The sequence below is a fragment of the Charadrius vociferus genome, unplaced genomic scaffold (genome assembly GCF_000708025.1).
Source record: "Charadrius vociferus isolate BGI_N301 unplaced genomic scaffold, ASM70802v2 scaffold390, whole genome shotgun sequence".
NCBI lineage: Eukaryota > Metazoa > Chordata > Aves > Charadriiformes > Charadriidae > Charadrius > Charadrius vociferus.
In genome coordinates this window covers 138,096-159,302 of record NW_009646433.1, presented here as the reverse complement: position 1 = coordinate 159,302, position 21,207 = coordinate 138,096, and the positions used below count along the sequence as shown (strand labels likewise).

The 21,207-nt window shown below is 41.0% G+C and overlaps 1 protein-coding gene across 2 annotated transcripts in view; it reads right to left on the bottom strand.

Moving 5' to 3' along the window:
• The window catches only part of PCDH15 (protocadherin-related 15), a 371,643-nt gene that overhangs the window by 335,821 nt on the left and 14,615 nt on the right, over positions 1-21,207 (bottom strand). Inside the window, exons 2-3 of one of the 2 annotated variants that reach the window (XM_009881484.1) lie at positions 4,383-4,397; positions 3,632-3,697 (exon numbers count right to left, since the gene is read on the bottom strand). In XM_009881484.1, coding sequence (XP_009879786.1) covers positions 3,632-3,697; positions 4,383-4,397 — 81 coding nt within the window. The remainder of the gene's footprint in view (positions 1-3,631; positions 3,698-4,382; positions 4,398-21,207) is intronic. The other variant, XM_009881476.1, reaches the window with a different exon arrangement.

The following is a 21,207-nucleotide window of genomic DNA, read 5'->3' as shown; positions in this document are numbered from 1 at the left end:
TAAAATAACCTGCTTAGATTTCATACTTTAAGTGATCTAGAAATGTATTTCTCTATGTTAGAACAAAAATAGGCTGATTGTTTCTCTGCATCTATTGGCAATTCCAAAACAAAGTTTGGTCATTGGAAATGTTGTATAATGTATAATCTGCGTATCATCCAAATATCTATCCCTACTAAAGCTTCACTATCTCTTTTAACAACTATATATTGCCAATTTTGAGACTGAATAGCAAATTATTTGAAACAACTTCTGATAAACTCTTCTAGTGACTTCACATGCACAGTAAATATATTCGCCTCGTTGATCCTGGCATTGATATCCACGATTTTTACTTTCGGGCTGCGTGCTCCAAAACACAGCAACATCCAATCCTTGTACCAAACGCATCCCAACGCTCCCAACATATCAAAAACCGCTCTTAAAACATGTTGTTATCACAACACACTCCTTCAGCTGACCATCCTTATTACCCGCTATATCCTCTTTTTGTTTTATTCCCTTCTCAAGATTTTTACAAAGGTTTTTTGGTGGCAGAGCTGCTTTGAGTTATTTATAACCCCTTAGCGTTGATAGGTATTCATCTTTTAACGTGTAGGAAGGATGAAAGGCTACAAGGGATGAGCTCTGGTAACCAAACCATTTCTGCTGAATGTAAAGGAGGTCCTTTTGTAAATCTAATTGAGGCCCATCATCTACTGGTGATGAACCAGCTCTCAGCCTGCTTCTTTCACTAGTCCCTTCAAGCTGTAGGCTAGAGGGTAAAACACGTAAGGAAATCTGCCGAGGGCAGTGCTGTAGAGCACAAACTGGTACTGTAGCCAGAACAAGGTGTCACACAAACGGCAGGGTACCCATCAGGATACAACACTGCCTTGCCTAGAACCAAAACATCAACATATTAAAAAAGCATAACTAACATATTAATATTTTGCAGCACTGATAGCATAGCCAGACACTATTTATAAGCATATTCTGTAAGCGTGTGAACATGACCACAAAAAGAGGCCAAAAGAAAGGGGGACGGAAAAAAAAAAAAAAAGAGAGATGGGTTACCTGATGCGTCACGTCTTTTAATTCCCAGATATATATATGTATATACACGTGTGTGCAAGCACATCTGCGCACAGGTGTGTACTCATATACCTTCAGTTAAAACAATACCAATCACCGGCGTGGATCCCAAAGGTGACAGGTGACTCTAGCAAGCTATAAAACATTTTCCCTGAAGCTGGAGACATCTGGAAGGGTGCACACACAAAGCTGGAAAACAAATCTGCTAGTAGCTGCTCCGTATCCTCTGCGGTGACTATTTTCCTATTTTGAAATACCTACGTTCACTTTAAGCAAGACTTATGAAAACCAATTATTTAATATGAAGTACATGAGCAGCAGCATCGACTCAACCGCTGACCCTCTACACTGTACCGGGATTTCACCCTCATTAATTTCAGCCACGCGTGGTTGTGGGGAGGATACAACTTACCACTTCAACAAAGACAGCAGAAGGTTTAAGGACATTTCAACTCAAGAGCTGCCTTCCCAGGAGACCCATTCGCTTAATACATATTGCGACTTACAGACGAGGTGTGTCGCTTCCATTAACTACAATGCGAATTGAAGTTTCTACTTCCAATTTGACTTCTTCAATGAGAAGCTAATGGTTCATAAGCATTCATAGCAAAATAGATAAATTAAATCATTGCAGACCCATACGAAGCTTTTGGGAAATTCACACCTCTCCCCACCATACTCAATTTAACCATCTTTCTTGCGGGACTGGTTACATTTGAACAGAAATTTTAACTTTCTGGTTTTTAGCAAACACTGAATCAAGCATTAAAAAGCTGAGAAATCAAGTTTATTATGCCATTCAATCAGAGAGCTGCAAGGTTTTTATTTCTCTAGATTTTTGTTTATATTTCAAATGACTGTATGGTCAGCATCTAGCCTTAGTTTCGGCTGTTGTTCCCAGTACGTTCTCCAGATAAGTCACCCGAGTGCTGCTAGCACATAAGAATAAAGTGCTATAAAACATGCCAGTACCACCTATGTATAATCAAGAATATTTGATGTCTTCCCAGCAAGGTGCTACAGACACAATTATTTCATAAGCATCAATTCCCGAGACTCCTACTATAGTACATACATTGGAAAAGATAAAGAAAAAAAAACCCTGATACTGATTCTGGACCCTTGAATTATTTAGGTACCAAACTATTTTAATGATAGTTGACTGATACTGCAGCACAGATTACACACAGAAGTTGTTCTACTAAAGAGTAAGACCTATCATGGATGTTGTGATCACACACCATTTAAACATTCGGAAAGAAAAAGACTTAGTTTTTTTTTTCCCCCCACTTGATATAAGCTTGATATAAACAGGGTACAGTTTTCTTCTTAAATTAATATTGCGCTGTATAAGTCACTTCTATGGCACTCAGGCTTCATTACAAAAAGCAAAACAGAGGAGAAGAGAGCTCTGCTCAGTACATGGACACGACCAGCAGGGGAACTTCATTTTGCTGAGACCAATCATCAGTTTTTAGTTTCAGCAGATGCAATTGCAAGAAAATTCAGCAGAGGAGGACAAAACCAGCCTGTTTGTAAAAGCTACTCCAGTACCAACTCACAGAATTCCTCAGCACCCTCGTGCTGGTTCTCTTACCAGTAAAACCTGCAGACCCTTATCTGTCTGACTTCGAGCAACTCCAACAGCACGCGGCTTCCCCAGGGGTCACAGCAGAGAGGTTCCACCAGCACGACCTGGACTCTCTACACCATTTCAAGCACCCAGATATGATAAATCATAACCACACAACCGTGCCTAGCTTACAAGGAGAAAAAAAATAATCACAAAATAAAAATCAGGAAGGAGTAACAGCCACCTGTGCAAAGCATGGATTCTAACAGGGCTAAAGCGCTTCATCACATTACAGCGTGCTGCAGAAATGCAGTGCTGAGACTCCCAATCACCAATTAGAGAACTGTACGATTTGACAGGAGAATAAAAAGAGACATTCGCTTTCTTTTGAGTTTTCCGTGACTAAATGCAAGGAAATTCTGTCTTTTCAGGGGTTCATAAATTCACATTAATTAACTTAGAGCAAAACAACAAGCAACCTTCTAAAAGCTGCAGACAAAACCCAGAAGATAGCGATGTTAACACTCTTATCAAACTTCAGAGAAAAAAGGTTTCAGCTTTACGTAGCCCCACCAAAACCAAAGATCTGCCAGAACTTTGTCCTTCCGTAACATCACGGTGACATAAGAAGCTAGACAGTAAAAATAAGCTGGCGTATTAGCAATGTGGGACCTAAACTACTGTCATATTGCAAATAATTGTGGTCTAAATACTTGTGAAAAATAAAAGTACATTCACAAGCGCTACCTGGAGTCAACGACCAAAGTCATCAAAACATGTAATTTTCAGGAAGAAGTGACACATCTCAGCATTTTGGGTCACTATCACCTTTCCACCCGCAATCCCTGTTAACGGGTTTTTGTAGACCGGTCCTCTCTGCTGAGCCGGACACGGACTCTCCGCTCCCCCCAGTACCTCTAGGCCCTGATCAGCTAACGCGGGGTAACCCAAGGGCATGGCATGGAAAACCGAGGGGGCACTCACCGTTCCGACTTTCTTCATCAATAGGGACTATTGTAGCCGGTGGACCTGTTCTGGCCAATTTGCAATCTATAAAAATGAAAAGAGAAGTTATTTCTAATTTCAGAAGAAGGATCTCGGGGGGGTGGTTGTTGTTTTTAAAACAAGTCAGCACAATCAGTATACTGAAGACAGGTATTCACTTAAATGGGATGTAGGTACGAGCTACAACTATTAGCTAAATTACGCTCACAGAGGATCAAAATCTGAGCTGTTTGCTGATCCCTTACTCAGATAAACTTTACAAAGAAAGGGAAAATCTGATGACAAAGGGTTTAACATCTCAGATGCCGATCCATATTTAAAACAAACACTTAAAACAGCAAAAACTTAATACAGTTTGTTCTGTTCTCTCTTACGTGAGCCTTCCTTTCCACGTCATGAACACACACACACACTCTGAACCGTCATCATACACACCACAGGTCAACGGCTACACTATAAACTATCTTGCTCTAGAGATACCACCAGGGATCTCAGTGCAGCAGAAGGCCTTCAGGACAGAGAGAATACAATGGTAATTTAACCCAAAGAGGATGATTCAAAGCTATAAATCGTAATTAAAGCTTCACAACAGAAACAAACATAACTTCTATTTAATTGCAACAAAAGCATCTAATTAAAGAGAGTGAACAGAATTTTAATAATGTTCTAAGGAAAATAAAAATTAAAAACAGACGAGCAATGGTCAGGAAGTTACATTTTGCCATCTTACCCTCATATTGCCAGTCTGGAGTCAAAAGTTTAGAGTCATCAATGGAAGCAGAGCAGAATAATGAAAGAAAATAAGTAAGATTTGGTTGGTTTACTCAAAAGATAAGTTCAAAGACATAAAGCAGTACATGCAGAGCTAGCAAATGCATAGGTGTAGTCTTAAAACATATAAAAGCATGTATACTACATGTGATGATTGCACTCTGTGACCGATTTGGTTTTCTACATTAAATAGAAGACAAATATTGCCTCTTAAAGGCACACAGAAATGAAAAGTTAATTAAGAAGCACTTTTCATTTTCAAAGAGTCTCACAGTACCGCTGCAGCAGCGTGAGACGAGACAACCACTCTCCTTCCCATCTCACCATGGAGAAGTGTATATGAGACCACAGTCCACATTTTAAAGACATTTAGATGCCCCTCTGACCCTCCCTGCACGGCCCCGGCCGTGTGGATGGCTACACCCCATTCCTAAGAAATGGCAGTTTCTAATTAGTTTCTAGCCAAGGAAAGAAACGCTGGAGTATCGCTGTATTTTTTTTTTTTTTTTGAGAGAGAGCTCTAACCACTTTACCCCAAAATCCCAACAGAAAAATCATCTGTAAATTAATCACAAGAGCAAGCTGAGGTAAAATGCTACTTCCCAGCTTACGGTAAAAACTGCACATCCATCGACTTCAAAAGAATTGCACTGCAGCTAATTACAGATCATAATTACCCCAGCACAGACAGGAGGACCTATGAAGGAAGATCAAAACAGTGAAGCATTTATTCAGATCTCCGTTTAGGTGAAGCCTCTAAAGGACATCTCCGTGCCGTGGTAATTTCCTCTGGCAACGGCTTTGCTATTCAGCTGATGAGTTCAACTGCGAGACCAAACTTCTAAACACCAAGGGGGAGGACTGACAGCACGGCGTTCCTTGAGGCTGTTAATATTTATGAACAGCCTGAATGACACCTGAATTAATGCTAATGATAATACAGTCACACTCTAATTTCTTTCTTTTTTTTTTTTTTTTACTTTTTTTTTTTTTAAAGACAAACAGGCAAACCTTGCTTTGAAGGTCGAACACAGAGAGCTTGTGTGGGTACTCCTTACACCAGTGACACTGCTTAGAGAGCTTCACAAACCCACTTGGTTTGCTATCCTAAGCGGTCTAAATAAAATTGTTTCATGAACAAAGTCTCAGGACTTATTCCTTTTATTCTTACACGCTCCAGTTTGATACATAACAATTGAATATTTTCTGTTGGTAACTTTAAAGCTTTTTGTTTTGAAGGCGTTAACAGAGCAAACAGATCGTCTGAAAAACTACACCTTTCACTTCATCGTAGTTTTCTACCAGCATTTCATCTGGGAAGACAAGCAATGTTTGCATACCTACATGAAATAAGGATTTTTTTTTCCCTGGATGCTATAAAAATAACAGGACCACACCAGACACATCTCTAACCTTTTCCAGAGACACGTGTTACAATTTTCTAGACGTTCAGGATTTGGCTGAATGACCCTTCAATAATCTCTTTGTTAGGGCAAGGAAGCTCACCCATACAAACTGTTACTGAGCCTTTGTTTTCACAAATGGTCCTGCTATGCACCATCAAACAGCCATCACTGCACACGAAACCAAAACCAAATTCAAAGCAGGGACAGTTTTTAACTCTAAAAATCGCATATGCCTTAAAAAGAAAAAAAATTAAAAAAAAAATTCTATTTTCTTTTGAAAACTGAATGGACTTTTCCCCCATCATTATGTTTCCATGATGATGATGTCTCCTTGCTGGGTGTCTCAAGGGAAAGCTCGCCCAAATCAGGCCAACCTCTAGTTCTGTTCTTCAATAAGCAAATTTTCAAAATTACAAGTCAATCACATGTTAGCAGCATTTTCACGGGATTGGTTTTCCATCAAACACAACAGGATTTCCAGAATTAGAATCAAAACAGTTATACGGTATGTTTAAAATCAATGTTCAGCATTGAAATCTGGACAGAGTCTCAGAGAAAAGGCAGGCTATACAGTTACGTTCAGTGCAGAGGAGTTACTGCAAGTGTGAGCAGATGAAGCAATAAAATTTATTATAAGATAAAATTCAGTGAAAAGAGGAGATTAGACCAATAGCCAAAACTATTTCTACAGCTAGGGGAGAAGAAAAAATTAACAGGATGTGTAGTAGACGTCTCACTGTGGATTACCCTCATGGCACCAATAAAAAATTTCTGAAGAAACGTGTAGTTCTGTTGCATAGATAAGAGTTTACAGATTATTTCATATGATTTCAGCCATGGTAGTACTAGCCGAATATCAGGCTGGTTTTTTAAGGTACCTGTCACCCTTCTCTCCCCTTCCCAAAGACCAAACCTAACAACGCCACAGCCTTATTCAGTTTCACGTTCATCACCATACACTGAACAGATATATTTAAAATGGTACTTTTACACAATTTTCCAATTCAAAGGGAGACAACAATTTTAATCAAAACTTTAAAGACGAGTTACATGTTGTAAATACATGAGTGGTACCTCCCCCACCCCCCACCCCCCTTCCCCGGCAAAACACAACCAAGAAGCAGCAGCAGCAAGACCTTCATAAGCAATAGGCTCAAGCACTGTGTTGTATCACCAGGCACCAGCCAGACCTGGTGGGAAATACTGGGTATATGAAAAAGACCATCTTTGGATGAGCCAGGTGCACAGAAAGGTTATTCCCATCATCAGGAGGATGGAGAGTCTATCCAGGAAAGATGACAGAGACCTGAATTATTTAGTCTAGGAAAATGAAAGCTCTCGAGAAATACACTTGGGTAAATATCACGGAGGAAATACGAGTTACTTAAACTAAAGAGCAATACCAGCGCACAGAACACAGGGAGTGCACAGGAGAAATGGCTGCACGCTGCCCACAAAGTTAAAAAGGACATTTCCAGCCTGAACTCTTTTTTTTTTTCCCTTTTGGACTGGCAGAGAAGTTAGATCCTGGAACACTCTTCCAGAGCAGAAACAGCACAAAAATACAATCTCAGCATTTTTGAAATACACCTTTATTTGCTGATGAAAGGGATTATACGAAATGCTCCTCAGCAATATTACGAGATGTTTTTCTCAAGTTTTATTTAAATGTTCCTCCACAGAAATTTTTTCAGCAGTAACAGCTTGCTTTATTCAACGTAAACAGGCACGGATAATTGCAGCCCCAAAGGTGACTTAGGAAGGAAATACAACCCTTTACTTCCCTGTTCTTTTGTTTTAAAGTGCCCTATGTCTGATTGCGGGCCTCGGTATAAATCTATTAGGTATTTTCTCTGTTCCAATTTCACGCTGCAGATTATTACCATGACGCTGACACACACCTAACAATTCAAAATTGTAATAAAACTCCTGCAATTGCTAAGACAGGAGGGTTGCTTTCCATCACATAGCTTCTTTGAAGAGAGGCCGTGTGCCCTGCGGAGCAGCAGCCAGTCGCAGGGACCACCACGCAGCCCCAGGCTGCCTGACCCGAAGGGACCTCCTCTCTGCCAGAGGTGCAGGGAGAAGCGACCGGCTGAACCACCGTCTATTCGTTCTACGCTTATTTGCTCTTTCTCAACAAAAAGCAAATTGTCCTTCAAATTCCTGGACATAACGGAGCAGTCATGGAAGTCAAATCACACTACACTGAACACACTTTAAGAAAGGCAGAAAAAGCACTACATAAATGAGTTTCCCTATCTACAGTTGTCACGATGTGTTTTATGTTTAAGCAACTGTGCCGGTATATGTAATCATGATGTAGCAATGCCCTCCCCCCCCGTCCCGAGCACCTTACCGAAAAGGCAGCAGGGAAATAAAAGAACAAGCTATGAAGGCTTTCCTAAAAGCCTGCAGGAAAGCACTTTTGTTCCTGTCATTAACTTCGCTGTTTTATCTAACTAGTGCATTTGCTTTGCAATTATACAATCAAGGCAAAGGCAGATAAATAAAGGGCCTGTCTCCTTGGGAGCAAAGTGAAAAACTATTGAACAAACTTCATGGAACAGCTACGAGGCTCAGATTCATTTGGTTTCTGATGGCTAATTTTCATTATTTTATTTTCTAATTATTTTTAATGAGATGGCTCAGAGAAAACCCTCAGTCATTGTTCTAGGTAAGATGCTCAGCAAGGTCAAACAGCCTGAGCCAAAACAAACACAACTTGAATAATCCCATACTGTGCCAATGGAGAACTGTCTGATCCCCTCAGCCTTGCCTGCTCACAGCCACTTCCCACCCACGGGTTATGTTACTGAGAGGACTTCTCTCCATTTCAACTTCACAGATAAAGTAAACAGAAACAGCTATAAAAATGAAAACAAATGTTATTGAACTACCTAAAACAATCATAGAATGGTTTAGGTTGGAAGAGACCTTGAAGATCATCTCGTTCCACCCCCCTGCCCTGGGCAGGGCCACCTCCCCCCAGCCCAGGTTGCTCCAAGCCCCGTCCAACCTGGCCTTGAACCCCTCCAGGGATGGGGCAGCCACAGCTTCTCGGGGCAACCTGCCCCAGGGGCTCACCGCCCTCAAGGGAAAATTTTCTTCCTAATATCTTATCTAAATCTCCCCTCTTCCAGTTTGAAGCCATTCCGCTTGTCCTTTCAGTACATGCCCTTGTACAAAGTCCCTCCCCAGCTCTCCTTTAGTCCCTTTCAGGACTGGAAGACCACTAAAAGGTCTCCCCAGAGCCTTCTCTTCTCCAGCCTGAACACCCCCAAGTGTCTCAGCCTGTACTCACAGGAGAGGTGCTCCAGCCCTCTGATCATCTTTGTGGCCCCAATATAGTAATAAACTTCAAGCGTAGGAACTGACACATAACGCGAAGAGCCCTAAAGACACCTGAGTGGAGACATCCCATGACGATCCAGGGTTTAATCTGCCTGACAGCCACAGGCCCCTCCAGACCACCGCTCCCCAACAAGTGTGGGGGATTGCAAATAACAGCAGTGCGCTTTCCTCTCCTGAACCCTTGTTTCCTCATTCCCACCATCCCAAAGGCCAACGACATTCTCACAGCCCCTCTATGCCAGGGGGCGTTCTCTCCTGCCATGTCCCAAGAGAGCAGTTTCTCCACAAAGGTGTTTCAAAGGACCCTACAAACTGGTCTCCTGCTCCAAATCACTTGAGGGATGCAACTCTTTGCCACTAACTGTAGATAGGGCTTACAAGGCTACAGAAGCTTTTGCAATTATCTCCTTAGCAACATTTCCATAAGCCCCGTCCGTAGTCATATACTTGTAAAGATGGCTGTAGCCTCACGCACATTTAGAAACCACCTGACAATGAAGACACAAAGAGGTAGTTGCAGTGGTCAAGAACAGCCTACAACATCCTCTACTAAACACAATTACTTGGAACCCCAAAATACCCATTCATACTTCATATTTCCCTAAGTCCTAGTTAAATAAAACATTTGAATTAGTGGGGAGCAGTGTCCAAGGTTGGCTGTTCTGATCGCTAAATCACACAACCACAAGGCATACACATAAACAAAGCACTGACTGCTTGACAGTTTAATAACAAAAGTGGCTTGCCCTGTGAGACCTGATAAATTTAAGTGACTATAACCAAAGGTCTCCCACAATTTTAAGAAAAGATCAACAACTTAGTCCTACCACAATGTCGAAGACAGAAAGAGTCTGACCCTGCCAAAAAAGGCAAGTGCGCTGCCCTGCAGGGAGCACAGCACGCTCCCCTGGAAAACAAACAGCCAACCTGAACCTTTCTGGGAACATTATTCTGTGAAATAACTGTCATCTCCTCCCAAGTGCTCCTGAAATTAAAACTGGAAAAAAAAAACCCACTTCAATATGCTAATCACCAACTCTTCTTCCGGCTGCTTCAGAAACACCCAATTATTACTCTAAGTTATTTTACATTTTCTCTTATATTCAGTTTTGATTTTATCTATTGAGATAAGTAGTTCTGTTTGGTTTTATTTAAACAAACAGTGATAGGGAGTACAACAACAGGCGAGCTCAAAAAACTGCCTCAGTTCCTAGCAGATACTCAGGCTGATTTAAAAAACTTGTTTAATAAAATTCTACTAACTACTGAAGAAATTAACTTATCTGGTGCCAGAACAAAATTTCATTCCATGTCACTGGAAGAAAGATCAAACTCTAAACTTTATCAGTAATTGTAGAAGGTGCTAGTACTCTTCAGCATCAGCCCCTCACTTCCCCAGGGCTTCTCCTCGAGTCAGAAAAATCACACCATGCAATCACTCTCTATTTATGTTTCAGCCACTTTTGTTGCATTAATGAACTTCAGAACATTAAACTTAACAATAACTTAGTATTTGCCTGTCCATTTAACCCAGGCTAAAAACATTTAAAAGATGGTGTGTGTCCCACTGACAACAGCTCTCCTGTACAGCTGTGAACTCAAAGGACAGAATTAAGGCCTGACAACTCTGACACCCTGAATAAAGCCATACTCATTCAACAGGGAAAACTCAACCCGATCTTCAAGCACAGCCTACAAAAGCAATATTCCAAGAATACAATATTAACTCTTAATTGATTTTTTTTTCTGTTCATTTGCCCAAACTCTTTCTGAATCCAGGAAAGCGTGTAACATCTACAACATCTTAGAAGAAGGCTATTTTGAACCTAGTCACTGGTTGTTCACATAGTACCACCGCATCACAGCGCAGGAAGAAACAGTATCCAACCGTTCCCTACTGACCCTCAATGTCTTCAATAAACCATTTTATTAACCCTAAAATTTGCAGCACACAATAATTTCAAGTGAGTTCAGGATTCTGGCCCACTTCAGTGACTTAGGAGGTATGAATAACAAAAAAGGTAACATGGAAAATCTAATATTAAAATTGGTTGCCATCTTTAAACAAAGTCATTGCAATGCTGGGGCCTCAAGGTAAAGAGCCCTGCTCATGCCTCACACTCACCATCAATCGCACTGAGATAGTTTTTAAGCCATACGTGCAAATGTCACAATAAGACACGTTAACAACATACAGGTCCGGTCAGCTTAACTCCTCTCTAAAACTACAGTAGAGGAACACAAGCTGCAGTTTTCAGGCCACGTACACTGTACTATACAATACCAGAAATACTGTGGCGGTTTGAGATGTCACCATCTCATGGCTGGAGGAAGAGTTGTCCCTGCTGCTGAGCTGGCAAAGCAGCACGCGTCAACGTTTAAGCGAAGCCAGCTCGTTTTGTCCTGAAGTCCACAAGGTGACGTGTGCGTTCTTTTAATTTGGCCCAGTGGTTTGAAAAACGGCAGCTGACAATGAAGCGGTAACAAATGACCGGCAAGTGTGACAGGAGCTTTGACACCTTGGCCTACCCCTGCAGTTTCTGAGGCAACTGTCAGACCAAGACACAGGATTTCTCTGAATATTGGAATTACAGACCCAGCTCTCTACCTGCGCTCTGCCCCGAAGGAGATGCTAAAGCCACTTTATTTGATATACTCATCATATACATGTCAATCTGGGACAGTCCAACACCAAATGCTGGGAAGTCAACCTCTGTAAGAATGAAGCACTGACAAGTAATTTGGTACTCCGAAAACCTGACACGGCAAGCAGCCAAAAACTATTTTCCGGAGCCCAAAGAGTGAGAGCAGAATTAGAGAAAAGCCTAACTGAGCAGACAGGAGTTTTCTAGTAAGTACCTCGAGTGGAGCTAAAAGTCTAAAGTTTTGCTTCTTCCCCTCTGGATGCATATGCATTTTAATTTTGCTGTAGTGAGGATAAAACAAAGCAAACACTCAACATGCAGCAGCGCTCCTTGGTTCAGTGGGAACAGTACGCATTAAGCAGCAGTCTTCATTTCAAGCATACCCTCTTCTTCAACTCTGACTCTTTCCATTTACATTCAGAAAGAAAGAAAAAAGAGTTTGTGAAAGAAAGTTTAGGAAGTCGAAGTATTTAAAGCCTCTTCCATCCCCATTTCTTTTGCACTGTTAAGCAGATAAAACACAGATATACAGCAAGAACACTCAGGTCCAGTCCTCAAGCCTGAGTCACTGATACCGCTGTGGCCATTCTAAATAAGAAATTAATGAGAAGCCATTAATCAAAAAATAAAAAAAAGCAGACACACGATTTCAGCCTGGTCACAGACTGGAAATTAAAGTGAGTTTGTGCGTGTGCCACGCCAAAGGCGGCCAATGGAACAAAGCCAAAACACCTGCACCAAACTCATTCACCGAAACGTTGCCAGACCCGTGCCAGGAGAGCAGGGTCCCAACCGCCGGGGCGGCTGGGGGCGGCACAGCCTATCGAGAATGGCTGTTTCAAGAGAACCAAGCACTTCACAAAATAGAATATCAATGAATACAGTAAAACCTTAAGCCCACAGGTTTTATAGATTGAAATTCCCAGCAAGGCTCTTGGGAGTTTGCGATGTGCGGGGAGAGCCGGAGCGTGTTCTCTGCTTTATTTAAATTGGAGATGCAAGAAATGAAAGAACTGAAATTCTAACAGTCTGTGGCGTTGGCTGCGGTTAAAGCACCTCACGTTTAAACCTGCCGGAAAAATCTATTTCTGTTTTCAGATGCACTTTATTCTCCAAAATGCCCCAATTGCTCATTAAGTAAACAGTCTTTTGAAAGAACTTATACTTACCTCCACGGTTTGGACTTCCACCGCTCATTCAGCGGGGAACGCTCAGAAAAACCCCATGAAAGAGTCTCTCTAAACATCTCAATTTACAGCACAAGGTCCCTAATAAAGAGCTACATAGAACCATACATTTAAATTGAGTAACTTAGCAACCCAATTTAAGGGGAAAACGTCCTGTCTTGTTTCCTGTGTGACTGAATTGGGAGCTACAGCTGTGCAATTTAGGATAAGCTTGGCATAACCTTTACATTAGCGGGCTTGGGCTACAGTTGCTCTGTATTGCAAATGGCATAAGAAGGGCTTTCACAGACTATTTTGAGCTCTTCCTGACAGACAGCTCTAATTGTACAAACTGGGAAGGAACGACAGCGAACTTGCGTTCGATTCAAACACATTTGTGACACTTCTTAAACCTACGCTGAATTTCTGCGCTCTGATCCCGACTGGCTCTATTAAGCGCTACTCAAATTCACAGCTCAGAAATTCAAAGACTCACGTGAAAGATGATCTAAATGTTAAAATCTGATGGCAGCTGAATTTGAGTTCGGATTGAGTGGACGAAAAGAGAGCCTGACTGATAATCAAATACAAAAAGGACACAACCCAAATAAAGAGTACTACTGTAAGCTCTCGTTCCCACAGCCTCAGAAAACGGGCTTTTTACACAGAATATGCAACCTCGACAGCCGATTTATTTTGTAGCTTTTTCTCCATTCTTCCACCTCTTTGTACAGATATAATATCTGTAAAGGGGTTGGGATGCGAAAATTGCTCTGCAAGTGCTGTGGATCGCTATTTTCCTTTTACAGCTTTAGAAAAATGCAGTACCATCCCTCTTTTCAGGCAATATTCTTTTAGATTGAAACAACTTTCCATTTTACAAGCAGTTTTGGAGTTGAAAGAGTCTTTAAAATCATACTTGTGCCTGAAAACATTATAAAACGCATAAAAATATGATACTATGCCAAGTAGCACCTAAAATTAGTATTACCAAAAGTAATTTTTAAGACCATTAAAATGCACGGGATGACTCGAGAATAGCTGTAATATCTTCAGAAGTGCTTAAACTTCAAAAGTTGACTTAAACCTGCTTTTAGCCGTTATTATTCACTGAGCATTAAAATTTCATGCCGTTTTCAATATTTTTGAAATTGCATTTTCCCCATTACCTGTGCGATGCACTTAAGACAAAAATTCCATACACGAGGGTGAAAAAATGTTAAATGTTTGGAATGAAACTGAATCCAGGTACTACAAGCAAACGTTACAATCACAGCAATTTTAAATGCTGTATAAAAGCAAACATTTAACTACTGGTACAAGCAACTCGGAACAAGCAGTTGGAGATACTTGTACCCTTCCGTATTGTTGAAAGTTCTTTACATGCAGATAAAAAGGGATTTATTAACTGAAACACGGGAGAGGAGAGCGCTAAACTGCCTATAGATGAGCGAGTAAAATTTAGCCTTGCCCTATTGCTTAAGGGTAAATTTGTGACTTTTAGACTTTACGCTCAATATTCAGGTTCGTTGCCACTGAAACCACATTTAATTTTCAGGCTTATCATGTTCCCCTGAACAGTTTCTCCCATGTCAGCTCAGGATTCTTTCTGTATACAACAGACACAGAAAACCTAAGTTTGTCTTGCACAAAACTGATTTGAGATTTGCCAAGACAAAAAGAAAGCAGCATTAAATGGAAGTTTAAGATTAAATTTAGGAAAAAAAAAACCATGAAATTTTGCTATATACACAAGAATATTTTCATTTTTTAAAACAGATGTAAAATTTTAGAGTGTTACATTACATTATATGAATACCGTTGAACCATGTTCTTGAGACTATGGTTTCGGTGACTTTCTTTAAAAAGCAGCGCTTTATGGAGTAGACTAGAAAAAGCTGTATTGACATGAAACCTCGAACTCCCTTTGGATTTTTAAGGTTATTTCCCCCCCCCCCGCCCCCCTTCCCCTCATCGTAAATATCAGCAACGTTCACATGTTATCACGCAAAAATCGAGAGGCGAGTTGACCGAGTCCTTCGGTGGTAGAACAAGAAGCTGGTTTTGCTCCTCCAAAGTCACCTCTCCCACGCTGAGCATTAATATTGCTGTAAATATTCCAATAGTTCAAGAAAATTCCGCTCGGTACCAGATGTGCCACATCTACAGCAGGTAACCCACGCCTACTTCCACCCAAAACAGGCGGCGCTAATTAACCCGCCAGTTCTAGGATTGTTTATGTTTCAGGTAATTAACTAGCAATTTTGTGAACATTTACATATCGTGCCTATAAATATCTTTCTCATGACATCTCTAATGAAGTCAATGTTGATCAACATCTTCCTGTAATTTAATCAAGACATCACGCAGCAGTGACAGAAGGCGAGGAAGTCGCTCTGCTGCTCGGCAAAGCAATACCCCGCTGCGCCCTTCACGGAAATGAAGGGAAGCAAGACAACTCCTTGCCTTAAAAGACACCCTACTCCTCCAGCTCCCTGGGTACTCACGCTGCTAAAATTAGCCACTCAAAAGAGACTTCCACAACCGCATCTAAATTCTAACAGTGCAGTAGAAATTTTCTCCCTCTTTCCCCGTGGCAAACGCAACCCTGTTCTGGGAGGACAAGCTACCTCCTCCTGCGGCCACGGGACTCCGCTGGACTGTCCAGCACACACCGGAGCATCCCCTACTCCATCCCCGCTGAAACAACCATCTGCGTGACTGAGGACTGACCTGGAGGTTTTCACATTTAAAATACACACCCTGATAACGTGTCTTAACTAAATCAGGATTTAATTACCATTGAACAGTGTCTTGAAGTAAGACAGACACTGTGCCTGGGTTTGGAAAGCACAAAGCTTTAGATATTTCACATAGAAGATATCGTATCCAACATTAGCGACCAAAAAAGGCCAGAAAAGCCATAAAAGGGGCCCAAATCTGTCCTTAAGCATATTTCCAAGCACACATGTAGTAGCAGAACCCAGGCAATGGCACGCAATGATCTCGCTACTTACAATCAAGTTCCTGTGGCTTCATAAAGTTAACTTATTTTGCGCAGAGGATGTTGACACATATCCACAGATGTAAAACTTAATTAGGCGAGGATCTGGAAAATGCCGCCCAGGCCGCCTGGGTGAGAAGGCACAGAGCTGTGAGCAGAAAGCGGGCTCCAACGCTGCGGAGAGAAGGTCCTTTCCCCCCCAAAAGGTTAAGGCGTCTAAGATACCGTGCAGCTGTTACACGCCACCTCACTGAGTCACAGCCATTTGCACGTTCCTCATCCATGAAAAATGCAAAGTAATAAGACTTCACAGAAAGTGTCATCCTTTGAAGTATCTGTTTAATAAATTATGGTCCAATGGATTCAATAATTGAAGTCTGAACTGCTTTCTGCCCATCATAGATCCAGCCTGTGTCTAAACAGTCTGAACCCGAGTTAATTATAAAAGCAGTACAGACTTTAATGTTGAATAGCTACAAAGAGTTATTTGTTTTTCTTCTGCTTAGATGCACACTTTTGATAGCTATTTTGTTGAGCAAAAAATGATGCAATCTTCATTTCATAATTAGTATTCTTCCCATCTATAATGGTAATCATACCCATTCTTACATAAGTTGTACTTTGTCTTCCTGCTCCTGCAGTTTATTATTTACCTTTCCAGGTAAAATCACAAGATGTCTCTCAGTCCTAAACACAACTTGCCTGAGAAAAATGCAGGGCCTGGGGGGAATACAAAGCTTAGGTGCAAAGTTAGTACTGTCTTCAATATTTCTTCAAAATGTATTTTAGAAAAAAACCTTTTGCTGAAAAGCATGAAGGTGTAACTTAAGCCTCTTTTTTGAATCTTCTATTTAATAAGCAAACTACAACCTGAGATGAAAGAACATGTTCACCTGTTACTCCTGCTAGATTTTCCATAATTATACTCGTGTTTGGAAAGCTTGGGCCCTACTAACTCAAAAAGGATCTGATAAATGTCAAAGTTACAACTTTTGTTGTCTTTGAACCAATGTAAGATTTATTTTAATACATGTAAGGTTTCTAGGTATCTCCCCTGTAAAGCAAGTACGTGAGGAAAGAAGTACGGGATGAGAGAAAGGACTGTTTGACTCGGTGCCCTTCAGCAGACGGCGGTCGCTAGCACCCGTCTCGAGAGGATTCCCAAAACATGCCAAGCACCCCCAAAACATGGCGCTGAAGCCAAGCAAAGCAGGTGATGCTGGTGCAGGGGCTCGCCAAACTCTAAACGCTGAAAGACTTCTTCCAGAAACTTATACACTTTAGACGGGAGGATTTTTTTGGTGTGTTATTTTTTTTTAATAACACTAGTGCAAATGAAGTCTATGCACAGTACATCTGCTGTCGGAAACCTTTATCATCAAACAACAGATAAACTGCAAAAAGAGTCTTGATACATTTCTGCTACATTGGAAAAGACATTTCATATGTCTTGCAATATGACTCCAAACCCTCAAAATATTTACATCTCAATTTTTACCTCCTTAGAAAACAGTTACAAAAATAAACACCTTATAGGACACGCTGATTACCATCAAAATCCCTCTCTGTCTATCACTAATCTCTGGGAGAGTTGAAGACATGGAAAAAAATATCTTTTCCTAAACCAGACACAACAGTGGTACCCTCGTGCTTCCCAAGATACCAAATAGCAAAGAAAGATCATTTCAGTTAACAGTTAAAAAAATCTACTGCTCCTGGTGCTACTAATGAGTACAGGTAAATTTACATAAAAAGTAAACTTTGGCTTCTTATTGTCAAGACCATCAAAATAAAAAAAAAAAAAGAATAAGACATTTGATGGCAGAAATTCAGATTGAGCATCTGTTCTTGTACAGCTACAGTTCTCCGCAGTGCTCCTGCTTCTCTGAAAAACGAGAAGTGCCCAGGGGGTATCAGCTCCTGCCCATCACTGATCTCTCCTTCCCCTCCTAATACATACGTACCACAAACACTTTTCCAAAAAGCATAGCAGTTTTACATCAGCAAGGATGGGCAGCAAAGAAGATACGTTTTTTCTTCAATCACAACGATATAACAATCTATTTGGACCCACAAGCTGCCCAGAGGCCATCAGCAGGAGGACAGAAGCGATGCCTCCAAGCTGGACTCGGTTTCAGCTCTACAGCTGGAAATTCAGAGATATAGGGGAGCGTTCAAAGTCTCCCTGTAAGGTTTCCAGCCATGAGCTCGCACTGAAAATAATCCCGCAGATGAGACGGCGACTGCACAGATATTTCTGTAGGTTTAACAGGCATTCTTAGCAGTCAGCAATGCCAAAGACCATTCCCCACCTCCTACTCCCATTCAGCCCTGGGGTTTTTTATTTTATCTAGCGCACGGGCACTGATAAAGTAGCACACCTGACACAAAAGCACTCAGCTTCTACTTCGGACCCAGGCTGACTGTAATGGAGAGGCCGATTAATTTTGTATTAGCCGGATGCACAACTGAAAATAAATCCCAAGCCACTGACGATACTGGAAGAACAAGCAGATAAGGTTATTTTCTTTTCATACCTCTCGTACTCATCATCCAAAGGGTTCTACCCGCAAGTACCGTAAGAAAACAGTTAAGCACAGCTATGGGGCTTTTTAATTAGTATTTTCTATGTATGGTTCTTTATGTTCTTTAAGTATAAATTTTTTGTGTGTGTAAGATTCTGTTCATTACAGGTTTATTTCTGGATAATGAAGAAAACAGTTGTTTATCTGAAGCCATTCACTCAGTTTATCTTTCCGTGTCAGTACGTTCGTAACTATTTTAATCACCAGAAAACAACAGGTTCACTGATCATATGGAGCTGTGTGAAGACCGTGCCTGTAAACGTGCGCCTTTATCTGCAGTTTGTATACTGAGCAATTCAAATACATTTAAAATACAGTAGTCTGGACCATGTTTCTTTGAGCACCCAGAACACTATTAGCCACGCAGAGACTCTCATCACCAGTTAATCACCACCTCCTTAGCAGAATAAAAAGACTAAGGCTCAAAGACAAAACCAAACCAAACCGCTAAGCCCCTGGAGCTGTAAAACCACTAGCCCGTGCCACTATACCCACTGGTGTTATTAACTAAACAGATCAAATTGTAGATATGAGGAGCAATTGACTCCAGCAGCATCCCAGAGGCAAGCTTCTGTGTCTTCCTGATTAGCTTCATTCAATTATGTCTTCTTAATTGCTCATGTGCTAAAGCTCATTAAAGGAAAAATAATATTGCTTCCTGCAGGTTGTGCACTTGAGATTTCAAAAGTGGACACCACTGGTGTACCTTTGAGATACTGCCAGCCAGATTTCCAAGCGCATTTCCAGCCCATCCCAAGCAAAGCAGACTGCTGGGGTTTGTGGCTGCAGGACCCTCAATCTCACTGGGAGCTCAGTGACAGAGTATTGCTTATTTTCTTCTAAGCTACTGGTAAATTTTCACTTTAAAATCACTCAACTTTTTTTTTTTTTCCCCTCCAAAATAAACACAATTTTAGAGTTAAGGTGAACACAACAGCTTATAACTCTAACAGCACCAGAAAATAAACAGAGCTACAGGCTTGTCTTTAGCTTCGTCATGTAAAGCTCTAACGCAGCCCAGAAAGATGAAATTCCACAACTTCATAGACCTACACGGGACAAGCAAAGAGGCGGCAAGTTTTTTGGCCAGGTTTTTTGTTCTGGGTTTATTCTTTGGGGTTTCGTTGTTCCCACACCCCCCCCCCCAGCAGACATACTCCATGTTGATGCTCCTAACCCTGTCTCCAGCAAACAAAAGCATCTTCTTCGCACACTGTATCCATTATGCTTAGCGGGAACTGCAGATGCCCCATTTAATTGAACTGGAATAGATTTCCTATCGGGACAAACATACTTTGTGAGCGTCTCATAAGAAATGCATCTTACAGAATGTGGCATTTTCGTGAAGAAGAAACTGTAAACAAAATTGCTATCAATAAAGACTGTAAAATAACATCTTTGACTGATTAATGTCTCCTACTCAAATGAATTTAAGGCCACGAAAATTTGCTACAGTTGCATGTTATAAAATACCAGATATATGGCATGTTCAAGTACAAATGATGTACGAGCTCATTTTTTTTCTTCCCCCCAACCCAAAACCCACTAGTAATGGGTCAATGGAACAGACAGGACACAAAACATACCTACACACATGAAAGAACTTCAAACTTCCGCCTCTCATTTACAAAGCAGTACTTACCAAATGAGATGGCATTCACAATATTAAAAAAAAAAAACCCACGTAATATTTTTTTCCACTTTAGCAACGCCTGTACTGTAGCCAAGCAGAAAAAAGGGCTCAAATAACCCTAAAATGCTTCTCAGTAGGGAAGCATCACAAATCTCTCTCTAGAGCCTCTTACCAGAAAATTCCTGATCTGCATTGATAAATACTTCTTCCGGTTTATATTTAGCATGGAAAACTTTATAACAAACTTCAAATTGTTAGAAAGCTAACAAAGAGCAGTGCCCAGATTTTTTCCAACTAATTTTGCAATAAAACGCAGTAAAGGAAAACTTGGGAGGAGGAAAAAAAAAAGCACTGAACAAAAGGAAACAGCTGAAGTTTCTGACTTGTGTATTTGAAATTTTGGACACTAAACAGAACAGTCTATACCAATGGCTCAAAAAGCCCTTTAGCACCTCTTCCTACAGCTTTGAAGCCAAACTTTGGAGATAATCACAGTGCAAGCTTGAAGATACTGGTTTTCATCTTTACGTGTTTAAAAAACCTCGAGATAAAACACCAGATACTATGGAATTACAGCTAATAACAGGGATAGAAATCTTGTTCTAAATTCTAAAGCAGTCATCTTAATGAGCATCAGCTACAGGGAAGTACTCCCCCCATCTCCTGAGGAGTGGGACTCATTTCGTTTTAGAGGGGATTCATTTCTCTGCAGGTGAGTGCTGACAAGGTGAGGGCACGAACACTCGCACGCACACACTCATCGCACAACTGCTGATGTTGTGTGAACCTGTTCATACAACAGACCAACACTGCAAGCGAGATTTATTTGGAGCTCCCTAATTTACCGTCAGGTGTCGTATTGTTCATCACTATTATTGCCGAATAAACAGAGAAACAATTTAAGAAAATTTTTGAAAGGTGTCATTTACTGCAGCTTCATCTAATACTAGCCATTAGCGCAGAATCACATTAAATGATTCGTGTGGCAGAA